At 50.0% G+C, this 12,072-nt stretch overlaps 2 protein-coding genes across 6 annotated transcripts in view; one reads left to right on the top strand and one right to left on the bottom strand.

Annotated features, from left to right (window-relative positions):
* The first annotated feature begins 2,902 nt into the window (after positions 1 to 2,902).
* Positions 2,903 to 3,494, top strand: CRH (corticotropin releasing hormone). The gene has a single exon (XM_074882318.1). The coding sequence runs from the start codon at positions 2,903 to 2,905 to the stop codon at positions 3,428 to 3,430; it is 528 nt and encodes a 175-aa protein (XP_074738419.1). The 3' UTR covers positions 3,431 to 3,494.
* An 11-nt stretch (positions 3,495 to 3,505) lies between these two features.
* The window catches only part of TRIM55 (tripartite motif containing 55), a 40,083-nt gene continuing 31,516 nt past the window's right edge, over positions 3,506 to 12,072 (bottom strand). For all 5 annotated transcript variants that reach the window (XM_074882267.1, XM_074882258.1, XM_074882300.1 and 2 more), the window contains one exon: positions 3,506 to 6,229. In XM_074882267.1, coding sequence (XP_074738368.1) covers positions 6,219 to 6,229 — 11 coding nt within the window. In that variant the 3' untranslated portion in view covers positions 3,506 to 6,218. The remainder of the gene's footprint in view (positions 6,230 to 12,072) is intronic.

Genomic DNA, 12,072 nt, shown 5'->3' with positions numbered 1-12,072 from the left:
GGACCTAAATTATATTGCAAATGATGAAAAACATAAAATAATCTGAGCCAATTCTCACTGGCGTCAATTTTTTTTGAGAGATGCAGCTCTATGTGTTATTCAGATTTCACCCACGACACAAATAAAAAAATGTATTTGGATCAAAATGCTTCCTTCTTTACACTTATGGTCACATTATTTTAAGAGGTTTCATGTCTTTAAAAGGTATATTAAACCTAAAAATGGAGACACTGTGATAAAACCCACCCCAGAGCACATCTGGAGGGTTTGAGTTTAATAAGCGCCTCTTACATTTTCCATCAACTGTTTGAACTTAACTCCTGTTTCTTTGAACCTCTTGTTGTTCTCACTGAAAGCCGTGCTGACATGCTTTAAAAGCATACAAATAGCTTCTGCTGCGACTATCTACACAATATATTCCGTTCTGTTTTCGTTGTAATACGCATTTCAGTTCATGAATGCCTGATCTAACAAAGGTAATGTAGAGATAAGTCTCTGGTATTACAACTTGTTTTTCCATTTCTTTCTTTATGATGCACAAGATCTGATTCTTTGGCACTTCACCAACAGCATCTGAGGCTGGAGGTAGGTATAACAAAAATTAAAGTGTATAGCATCCCTAAGGAGATGCTCAGAATTGGACTGTGGCCAGCCTCATATACTAAGTTGTTTGAACTTTGTTATTTTATTAAGGAAATGGATTTCAGGTTCATCACTTATTTAGCATCGACAGCATATGACCACCTTCCGTGATCTGCTGAAACTCCTCGCTGTGGTGGGAGACATGCAAGTGCATGACCTCCAGCATTTACAGTCTAGGCAGGATAAAACCTGTAGGTTTTCTGTAAAATTTTCCAATTTAAAGGGAAGGACATGATTAATGTTGCAACCGAGGCAGTGGAGAAGCAGGACTGAGATGCAGTGGCAAGGCTGATGGGATGCAAAAACTGAAGAATGCACATTACTCATGGAATGGGCGTTGGGCAGAAGTTACTTCTGTAGGCAGCGCTACCTCCTGGAAGAGGAGCTCGGAGTGTAAGCAGCCCAGCTGGAGACATAGGTGGAATATGGTCTGGAGCCTGCAGACATAACGGAGATGGGAGAGCACTTCAAAGGGAGCTCAACCTGGGATTAGGACACTCTGGAGGGCAGGGCTTCAGCTGAGGAGCGCAAACAGGGAGACACATGGCCATGGGGGCAAAGAGGTGGGGGAGAACAGCTAGTAGTGTCGAGGAGAGGGGGGAAAAAAAGGAAAAAAGAGCAGTTGCTACCCCCACGCAAAAAGCGGGAAGGCAATGGAGAGAAGCAAGGGCGAGAACGAGGGAGTGGGAGCTGGCAGGGCGGAGGCAGGGCCGGGCCGAGCCGGCGGCGCTGCCCAAGGCGGCGGGGGAGGAGGAGCGGGCGGAGCGGCCCCCGGGCTGCCGCCCCTGCCTCGGCAGATGCTCCCGGGGCCGCCCCGGCGGTGGCACCCCCGGCCCTCCCCGCTCCCCCCGCCCGCGGGAGGGCTCCCCGGGGGCTCTCCGCCCCCTCTCCCGCCGGCTGGGCCGCGGGCGGCCCCGGCGACTTGACGGTGTCGGCACCGGCACCGGCAGCGGCAGTTGCCCCGCGGGGCTCGGCTGCGCTCCTGCCCGCTTTGCAGGGGGAAGCGCTGCCCCGGCCAGGGCTGGCCCCGGGCGCGGAGCAAAGGCGGCCTCCGCGCAAAACCCGCGCCCCGCGGAGCCTCCCGCGCCGTCCCGCCTCAGCCACCCCGGGGGGGCGGGCCCGGAGGCGGCGGGGGTCGGGGGGGGGGGGGGGGGTTCGGGGCGCACTGGGGGTGGGGGAAGGAGACCGCCCGGGATAGCAGCCCTGGTCCCGGGCGGGTCGGGTCCCTCCGCGCCGGCCGGCCCGCGAGTGGAAAGTTTCCCCGGAGTGACCTCTCATAGTACGCGCCCGCGAGGAAATCTCATTCAAGTATTTTTGTCAATGGGGTGGTGGTGGGGGGGCACCCTGCTCCCCGGCCCCCGGCCCGGCTGACGTCACTGCAGAGGCGATAAATATCTGTTGATATAATTGGACGTGAGATTTGGGGTTGCGATAGCGAAACTCGGCCCATCGCCGCTCCGACGGGCCCCCATGATTTATTCAGCAGTGGATCGGGGCACGCAATCGGGCTGTCAGGAGAGCGTCAGCTTATTAGGCAAGTTCTGCGTGATTCCAGGAGAGGGTCTAAGCTATAAAAATCCCGCGCCCCGGCTCTGATTAGGACCAAATCTGATCCCAAGTTCGCCAGGAGCCGGCTCCGAGGGAGAGCGAGAGGAAGGGACGCCGGGCACCGCCGAGCCCCGCCGCCTGCCCTGCCCTGCCGCCGCCGCCGCCGCCCCAGGTAGGTGTGGGGCCGCGCCCGGGCGCGGAGCGGGCTGCGCTGCGCTGCGCTGCCCTGGGCTGCGGGGGGCTGAGCGCGGCGCCCCGCGGGAGGCGGGGAGCTCCCCCGGCCGGGCAGGGAGCGGGGAGGCGCAGGGGAGCCGGGCGCTCGCAGCCCGCGGCTCTGGGGGACAGCCGCCCCGCCGCCGCTACCCCCGCCCCGGGTGGGTGAAGTGGCGCGGGTCCGCGCACACGCTTTCCGCAGGGGCTCAGCCCAGACCCGTCCCCGAGAGCCGCTGCCGGCGCAGCCCGGAGCCGCCCCGCGGGGCTGTTCCGCCTCGACGGCGGGGGCCGGCCGGGCCGGGGCTGAGCGCGGCCGGGCCGCGGTGTGCGGAGGGGCGCGGAGGGGCGCGGAGCGGCGCGTTTCAGCACCGGGACAGCGGCGGCGGGAGGCGCCCCCTCCCCGGCCCCGCGCTGCCCTCCCCGCCGCCGCGGCTCGGCTCTGTAACACCCCGTTCCCCCCCCGTCCCCCCCGTCTGCCCCGCAGGTTTGGGCCCCGACCATGAAGATCCCGCTGCTGGTCTCCACGGGAATCCTGCTGGTCGCCCTCCTGCCTTGCCAGGAGTGCAGAGCTCTCAGCAAGAGCCCGGCAGCCGCCCCCGGGGCTCTGCACCAGCCAGATTTCTTCCAGCAGCAGCAGCAGCAGCAGCAGCAGCAAACTCTGCCCGTCCTGCTCCGCATGGGAGAAGAGTATTTCCTGCGCCTGGGCAACCTCAACAAGAGACCCGTTGGCTCTTTCCCCGCCTCTTCCAGCAGCACCAGCCACCTACAGCCCGAAGCCCCCGCCAGCAACTTTTTGCGGGCGGCGGTGCAAGAGCTGCAGCCGCTGCCCGAGCGCTCGCTGGGGAGCCCCGAGGAGGGCGAAGCCGAGGGTGAGGCCGTGGAGAGGGAGAAGCGATCCGAGGAGCCCCCTATTTCTCTGGATCTGACTTTCCACCTCCTGCGAGAAGTCTTGGAGATGGCCCGAGCCGAGCAGTTGGCGCAGCAAGCTCACAGCAACAGGAAACTGATGGAGATAATCGGGAAATGAAACGGCCCCTCCCCGCCTTGCCAAAGAGATTCCGCAGTTAGCACAAGAATAATTACACCGTCCGATGTACCATAGTGCTGCTCTGATGTCATCTCTTTATTTTTATATAGCTTTAAACCTAGAAGGGTGTACTCCGAACAGCCTCTGTCCCTTGACTAGCATGCACAACCGTGTACCAAGTGCAGAAACACGAGTGTCGTTCGTAACCTCCCCTACCTTTATTTATTTCTCCATTTCCCAGTTATTCTAGTGCCATCGCTACGTAGGGATGTGTGAGCATTGGAAGAAATGGTGCCAAGAAGACAGATAACTTTTCTGCTGGGGGCAGGGAGGTGGGAGGGGGAATCTCTGTGAGCTACTTTAAATCCACTTTTTTCCTGTAAACATTTTCACAATAAAACATCTTTTCAGCGCTCGGTCGATTTTGTTGTGTAAGAGAATGTTTAATATTTATATTTTTAATAAAAGCTGCAAAGTAACGATGGTTTGATAGACTTTCTTGCCTAGAAGCCTGAGGGCTGCTCCGCCTCCCTCAGCGCTTACCGGGCGGGGGGGCACCCGCGAGCACCCAGAGCCGCAGGGAGCCCTAAATCACCCCCGGGAGATGTTTTTCCCCTCCCCGCACCGGGGAGCCCCCGTCCCTGCGGCCTTTCCCAGAGGTGCGCCCCGACGTGCCGCCGGACCCGGGCAGGGGCAGCCCACGCCACCGCCCTCGGCCCAGGCTGCTCCTGGGGACGGGGGGGACGGGGGGTCGGGGGACCGTCGGTCGCCCCCAGCCCTGCCGACTCCCACCTCAGCAGCCCCCCGAGCGGGGGCCCTGGCTCCTGCCGCTGCGGCCGGGGCCGGGCAGCCTCCTCCTGCCAGAGCCAGCGACGGGAAACCGGTGAGGCTCTCCCGCATCTCTTTTGTGTTCTAGCTCTCTTTTCTTGCTAGCTCTGCGCCTCCTCCCAGCACCCCAAAAGGGCAGGTTTCTCCCCTCTCCCGCTCCCCCCGTCCCAGCGGTGATGCCCAAGCCAGGTCCCTCCCAGGGGCGCTGGGGGAGGCAGCGGTGAGTGTGGAGAAACTTCCCGGGAGGAACTGGGGAAAATCCTCCAGGACGACTGGGAGAAAATGGGAAATCCCTCAGCCCAAACCAAATCCCAGGGAAAAGCTGCTCCAGCAGCCGGAGGCGATGCGGCGGTGGTGGTGGCGGTGCGGAGCGGCCCTCGCTCTGGGCTGTGCGAGTCTCAAAGCTTTGCACGGAGCTCGCCTATGCAGCCCTTCAAAACTTCTCCCGCAGGAGCGTTTTTAGGGGAAACAGGTAGAAATGAGGGTTGCTGTGACGCAGCCCTGGTAGGGAGGGATGGCCGGGACTGGGGCTCACCCCCCACAGCCTGCTAGTCAGGCGCTCTGTTGCATCTGCACTGCCGGCTCACTGGTCCTCCTGGGGCGCGGTGCAGCCCTATGGCTCAACACAGGCCCCCGCCAAAGCGGTGGATTTAGGGCCTGGCTCAGGGGTCCTGGAGAGATCTGCACTTAACCCTAGCACAGAGCTTGACCCCTGGTCCCCTGTGGCACCAAGCACGCCTGGCAACATGCCAATCTCTCTTCAACACTACTGAGGGCTGACACCCTGTCCCCAGTGACAAAACTTGCAGTGTCACTTTCAGTACAACTCGTAGCGCTTCTTTTAAGACACAAATTTGGTATCATTAGATGGCTCAACATCTGCCACACACATGGAACAGGACATTCAGCATTTGCCTTTTCTACAACACACCATGGGGCCTTCAAATTAAACCTTGAATGAATACCTGTGACTACCTCAGTGCATCCTGGTTTCATGCAAGAACATGCCCCTTTTCCTGCACAGGCAGATGGCTGAGAAGACACACACAGATTACAGCTGGACAGAGGGCAGCACTCTAGCGTCTGCTCCACATGCCTAGAACTGTGTCCCACATCCATGTGTGGGGGCTTGGCCAGTGCTTTCTGTGTGTGCATCTTCCTCATCCCTGCTGCTGGGCACCTTCCCTACAAATAACTTGTTTCTGTGAGCATCATCTGTTGTGGCATAGCAGGAAGAGCAAGTGCAAAGGAAGAAATGGCAGCTTCCCTCTCCCCTCACGTGCTCAGCCTCTGCAGCCAGGGAGGCACCGGTACTGTGGGGACTATGAGTGACTGTAGGGAGGTGCTTAGACACGACCATGACTTGGGGCTGCCAAGGGCGTGATAGTGTCACTGAAGTCACCAGCACTGATGAGCGGGAACGCAGGAGGGTACTGAGGAGAAACACTGTTTCGGCAAAGGATGCTACTAGTGAATATCATACCAGCATTTTAGCTAACTACATTGGTGAAGCATTTACACCTACACAGGGACATGCCAAAAAGTGAGTAACAGAATGCTAGCAGTGTTCAGCCTACAGCTGTAGGGATGCTATTTTCCCCTTGGAAACAAGAAATTATTGGAAAACACTCTGACTACAATACAGTATAGTAATTTGTCCCCATGCTCCCATCCCTCTCAGGACTGTCATCTCAAGGGCTGGGTACGATGTGGAGGTCAGCTGTGTTCCTGGGAACAAAACCTGCTTGGATGTCCCTTTCCAGGCCAGTTTCTTTGTTGATGGCAGCCAGGCTGTCTGCGCTTGCAGTCCCTCCAAGGAGAAGCACACCAGAAGCCAGCCAGAGTGAGTCATCATTCATTCAGTGAGTTCAACCAGGAGAAGGAGAAGACATGACGAGCCGGCTCGTCACCTCTCTCATTGCTTACGGGAGTTTCCTCCACTCGTCCTTGAGGAGATGGTTCAGAACCAGTCTGTAAAGGAAGGAAAGATTGACAAATGGAAAAGGAAAAGATGAATTTCATTAAAATCCTTAAGATTTCACAACATGCAGAAAAACAGAATGAAGTGGGGAAGAGGGGAAAAGGCAGGGAGCATGAAAATTCGGGGAGGACAGCCAGACTTCTAATGCCAGAGAAGTCGGAGAGACTTTTGCCACAGACAATGGCAGAGGAAGGATTATGCTGGTTGAGTGTGTCGCACCTGTGCAAAGGGCTTAGGCCTGATTTGGACCTCTGGAATATTATTGTACCAAAGGTGATAGCTGCCTGTTTAGAAGTGATCCTGAGCCAGCTTGGCTTGTGTAGCTGGGCCTCCAGATTGATGTGGACGAAAGCCAAAAGTTATTGTCAGTGCAGTGCCACTCAAAATGATACTTGTTCTGCTGTCATGAAATCTGCTTTGGATGTGGTTGTTTTGTTTTTTTTTTCCTTTAAAGTCTTTTAATATTTATTTCACTTCAGTTTCACTCAGCCCAAGAACAGGAAATAAATAATAGGCCAAATTCTGATTTTGTTTGCACAGGTATCCTATGCTTGCAGGAAAAAAAGGAATTTGGACATGATATGCTGTAGCTGCCAATCACAGGTATTATTACTATTTTTAAAATTAGTTGAATATTTAACAGACCAGTATAATATGCAGAAATATTTTACTAGTTCCAGTGTTTTCAGATCCCTTTGGCAGAGAATGAAGACTGGCTTTGTGATAGTATCAGAAATCCTGTTAAAGATAAACTATATAAAAATGGGTTATTTGGTAGCTAAGGGATGCCTTGTGCCTTCATCATTAAAACCAGAATTTAACTTGCAGTATACAAGATTTTTTTTCCCCCTCTATATTCCTAGATATGCACATACATTATTGTACATTCTTAAAATTAATGATACTGCAAGCCTTCTCTGTGCAGGGTTTCACCTTACTTGGGGAATTTCAGCATGATCTCAGGAGAACTATTTGATATCAAGATACTACTTGATAGAGGGAAAATGACAGAGTAGTATCTCTGAGTTTTAACATCTCTAAATCATTTGTAATATTGTCCCAAATTAGCAAGTTACCAAAGCAGTGATGCTAACAGACATATCCAGGATCAAGCAATGAAGCAGGGATGCTTGTGAGGAACTGAAGCATGGGATGGATGATTTTCCTAAGCATTTTTGTAAGTGCTTAATGTTAACGTGTACCACAGGAATTAGTAAGAACTAAGGGTATGTTAAGTATAAATTGGCTACTGGGCTTCATTCCAGTTACTACCTATTTAAGTGTTGTGACACCAACAAACAAGACATCATGGAGGTATGAAAAAAGTAGCTCTCTGTTTCTTTTTTTATGTCTAATTAGAGTTTGTAGTTCCTTTTTTAGACCCAGATCCTCAGTTGCTCTAGACTGGAATAGACCTACTTGTTCCAATGGAACGGTATCTGAGAATCTGCTTTAATATTTGAAATGTGGACTAATCTTTGACTTAGACTCATATTTTCAAAGCACGGCACTCACTGCTGCTCACTGCAAAATACGGGGCTCAGAAAGGATCTTTATGGACAAGGATCTTGCAAAAGAATATAGCTTTTGCTTGCTAACTTTATCATGTACTTTAATGAGAGCACAAGCATGGTAAAAAATCTGGGAGAAACAGCTGCCCACTTGAATACAAAAGTCCATTTTCAGCAATGCTGGTGAGAAGGGTGGCCTCCCAGGCTTATGCAAAAGTATTGTAAAGAATCGGGCCCACAGGGCCAGATCTTCAGCTGAAAAGGCAGGTAGCTAATTGAGTCCCAATTATAGATGATCTGCCTCTCAGCCCTGGAAAGTGCTGAATGCAGACCTTTCAACCCAATTACAAAAGTCAGGTATCAGCAGTAAATACATGGCTAGACTTTCTGAGTTGTAAGGGATTCTGTGCTCTCTTGATTTTGGTAGATGCAGGAGTGTAGGTGGTTTATTAGTCCTCTGTGATGATGAAAATTTTGCCTTTTATTTTTGGAAGGACAGTCGGAGTGCCTGGACTAGCTGAGAGTAATTTTGAAACTGGTTGTGCAATTTTGTGCACTGAGCCCTCAGTAGCGCATGTAAGAAGGCATGGGACAGCCCTCCTCACTTCTCATCCTGCAAAGGAATAGGACCGTCAAGAGGTTTAAAAAATATTTTCCTGCATTTTTATTCTTTTTTCCTTAAAACCACACTGGTGCCTTGTCATTTCTCTTCCTGTGCCAGACAGGGTTCCTTTAGCACTTCCACTGGCTATTCAACCAGCCACTGTCCAGAAATACATGTTAAACTAAGGTTAACTCTGAAGCAAAGAACTATGGACTTAAAGTTAAGCAGCTTGTTTCATAGGATTTGGACCTAACATGTTAGAAGAAAAAAAAGCACAATGTAATGACTTAAACTGGCAAGGTGACTGCATTACCTTGTTAACCAACACTGCTGGTGCTGCATTTCAAACAAAACAATCTTTGTCTGCATCACTGCCAAAACTGTATTTCATAATGTGTTAACTCCTTCATATTCTGCTGTGATGACATCTTCCTGTGTCAGCAAAACAATGTTGGATCTCCAACATATTCCTGCTGGGTTTGGCTGGATGAAGCATTTACTCCCTGCACCTTGCTGGACTCAGCAGGCTGCCAGTCTGCACTACCTCAATGTGCCTTTCCAAGAGCAATCATTTGCCATCACACCTGGCCTGGGAGTGAAGCAAGCACAAAACTGACAATGGTGCCATTCCTCGGCTTTTAGATTTATGTTTTCCCACCTGTGACACTTCAGTATTTGTGCTCTGAGTCATGCAGTGACTGAGGTACTCTATCCTCATATGAGGCAAGAGACCATCAAAAGGTGCCAGGAGCAACTCTGTCCACGTTGTTAAGTCCATTTCCACCCTTGAAACAGCAGCCCACACAACTCAGAGTTATACAGTGTGCTGGGATTATCTGAGACAAAGATTTCATCTGTAGACTTTTACAGAAAACAACTTTTTTGAACCAGGAGGTGATTATGAAAGGTAGAAAGCAGAAGCAGGTCTCCTCAGTGTCAGTGGGATTTGGGCATTCGACCCCCCTGTAGGTCCTTGCAGTCTAATCCCGGATCGCCTTTCTCTCCCTGTTACTGCAACCCTACTCTGCTGCCAGAGAAAAGCTTTCTGCTGAGCACGGCACAGCCCTTGCCACATGCCTTTCAGATGGTTCAGATTCAACACTTCATTGTGTCTGTCCACTGCTATTAAGTAACTGTTGTCAAGCTTGTACCCAAGATCTTGGAGATCTCATGGGTAGGGCTTGTTTTCACATTACCTAGAATAACAAGTCCCAACCCTTGATTTGGGTCCCTAACAGTAATAAGGAATAACTAAAGTGTTTACCTCAGATTACATTAATCACATTAGGCCAATGCTGAGAGAGTGCTGAATACTTACACTTTGATATATATTTTCCCCTGTGGTGTTGAGTGACATCAGATGATGCTTTCAATAAGCACCAGGAATTTTCACCAGGCCAGCTCATGAAGCAGGGAGGGAAGCACACCCTGCATGACTGATGGTTGGATTTGTTTCTTATGATAAGCAAAGTCCAGGCTCGAGTATACATGCCAGGTCTTTGGAGGTGCTGAGCAACCACAACTCCCACTGAGCAGCCATTCAGCAGTCCTCAGCATCTGGCACAGTAGAATTTGCATGAATAAACTGTATAAGGATCTCAGAGTTTAACCTGATGAGTTGTATCAAAGTTGCAGGTATTCAGCACCTTTCAGCATTTGCTTCCTTGAGCAGAGCACTACTTAAATCTGTGTAATGTTCTTGTAAAGGGTGTGGAGGGGAGGAAAGGGGTGAGTGGGATGGCTTTGTCATAGCATTTTAATTTATTAGGGCCCAGCAGTTATCCTGTTTATGCTGGGGAAAAGTAGACAGTCTAGGCTTTCTAGATATTTGAAACACAATGAAGTCTACACATTGTTTTCTGCTTTACCACCACTAATCTCTGTAGCCTTTAGGTACAAAGACTGGGTTCCATATTACCAAACCTGAGTCATCCAGAAATGAGGTATCCACTCAAGCAAACTCTATTCATCCCCTCTAATGTGAGTGATGAGAGAAAGGCACAACCAGAGGATGATTTGTCCCATTCTAAAAGAAGTGTCTATAGGGTGGATTGCCCTCTGGAGGTACCTTTTTCTTTCTACTGACTCTAGAGACACTCTTGGTGACTGGGTTAGACTAGCTCTGGCTTTTAAGTAATTACACAAGAAGGATTCCAGCCAAATACTTCAGGATATCAGAAAACTGCTTGATAGGAATCGAGACCATTGCACTATTACTTTTACAAGATCAGTAACTTTTAAATTTAGGAATTGGGGAAGAAACGTGAAGGGTCGTTGTAGTCTTCTTCAATTTTTTTTTTGTTTGTTTTGGAAATTTTTTGTTTATTTTTGATGACTTCTGATAGGGTAGGATCTGGACAAACCATTGTTATAGTGTCCCTCTCAGAGGTTATATCGCACCAGCTTGCAAGGAGATGTGAGAAATAAGAGAAATGAGGATGGAAATGGTCATTTCCTCCAGGGCTGTAGATCACCCAGCAGTATATTTTATCTAGATTGAGCATAACTAAATTATCATAATTTCTTGTAATTAATCAGAAAACAAAAGTGGTTGCTGGCCATAGGAGAACAGATTATGCCTTTTTTGGCAAAGCAAAAATGACATCCTCACAGTTTTCAAACAAATACGGTTCTACCTAGAGAATTTGTAGTAGTTGAACACTTTGTGTCACCTGAGTATGTTATTTCTGACCTATTGCTGAATTGTCCAAAACTATATTTACCATCTTGTGGAGTCATGGTTTCAGTTTTGACCAAATTAATGGGAAAGGTCTAGATTTACAGTGAAATAAGTAAGAAAAGAATGCATGTGGCTTAATAGAAGTCAGTAGGATAGAGGGTTATTTCTCACAATTATGCAGATGGATGGGATGGTTGGCTACAAATAGCCCTCTTGTGCAGCTAGGTGAATGTTTTCTGGAACAACAATGCTAACCAAAGCAGGTCCTGTCCCTTGGCTCCTCATCCACCTCTTCCCGCTTTGCCTCCATGGTTCACTGTCCATTTGCATTGCTGCAGCTGCTTGCAGGTCCGTGCTAAGAATGAGAATGTCACTGGAATGACATCAATTTTTCATTGTTTTTTGAGGTGAAGGAAGGTATTTTTAAACCTGGACTATTTGAATGATTTGATTCCAACACAGCCCAACAAACTGCTGCCTCAGCACAAATGCCATGTGAGTGGTGGCATCTGGGCAGGAATAAGAAGCAGGGCCACTTGGCAAACAACTCCTAAATCACATTTGCTGCCAGAAAAAAATGGATCGACACCCTTAGAGGCATGTGAACTACCCAATACCTTCGCTGCCTCCTCTTGATCCAGCAGGAGAGCAAGAGTGTGAATTTATTAGAAAATGTGGATCTTGGAGAGATAATCAGTGAAAATACAAACTTCTCACTTCTACTGTTTCTGTAGCCTCAGAAAATGAGTGAGAAATAAAAGTTAATTCCCATATTTTAGCTGGCTTGTTTAGAAACAACCCCTAGTGTTGACAAGAACAAGCATGATTAAAAAATGCTAGCTGGTCACAAAGCAATCACAGAATCTGTAGGCTATGTTTGTCTGCCTCAAATGTCAAGTGTTACACTTCTGGCACTCAACACTTCCAGGCAGCGGAAACAAAGGGAGCACAACAGGTTATTTTTAAATAGTTTAAACTTTAGTTCAAGCATTTTGTTTTCATATTTTTATGCAGTCTAGCTCCTTCAGCATAACACCT

This window comes from Strix uralensis, chromosome 1 (assembly GCF_047716275.1).
Source record: "Strix uralensis isolate ZFMK-TIS-50842 chromosome 1, bStrUra1, whole genome shotgun sequence".
In the NCBI taxonomy this organism is placed as follows: domain Eukaryota; kingdom Metazoa; phylum Chordata; class Aves; order Strigiformes; family Strigidae; genus Strix; species Strix uralensis.
This window is presented reverse-complemented; position numbering and strand designations above follow the sequence as displayed.

Excerpts from the sequence above, each read along its gene's own strand:
- CRH (XM_074882318.1), top strand. The coding sequence starts at position 2,903 with ATGAAGATCCCGCTGCTGGTCTCCACGGGAATCCTGCTGGTCGCCCTC.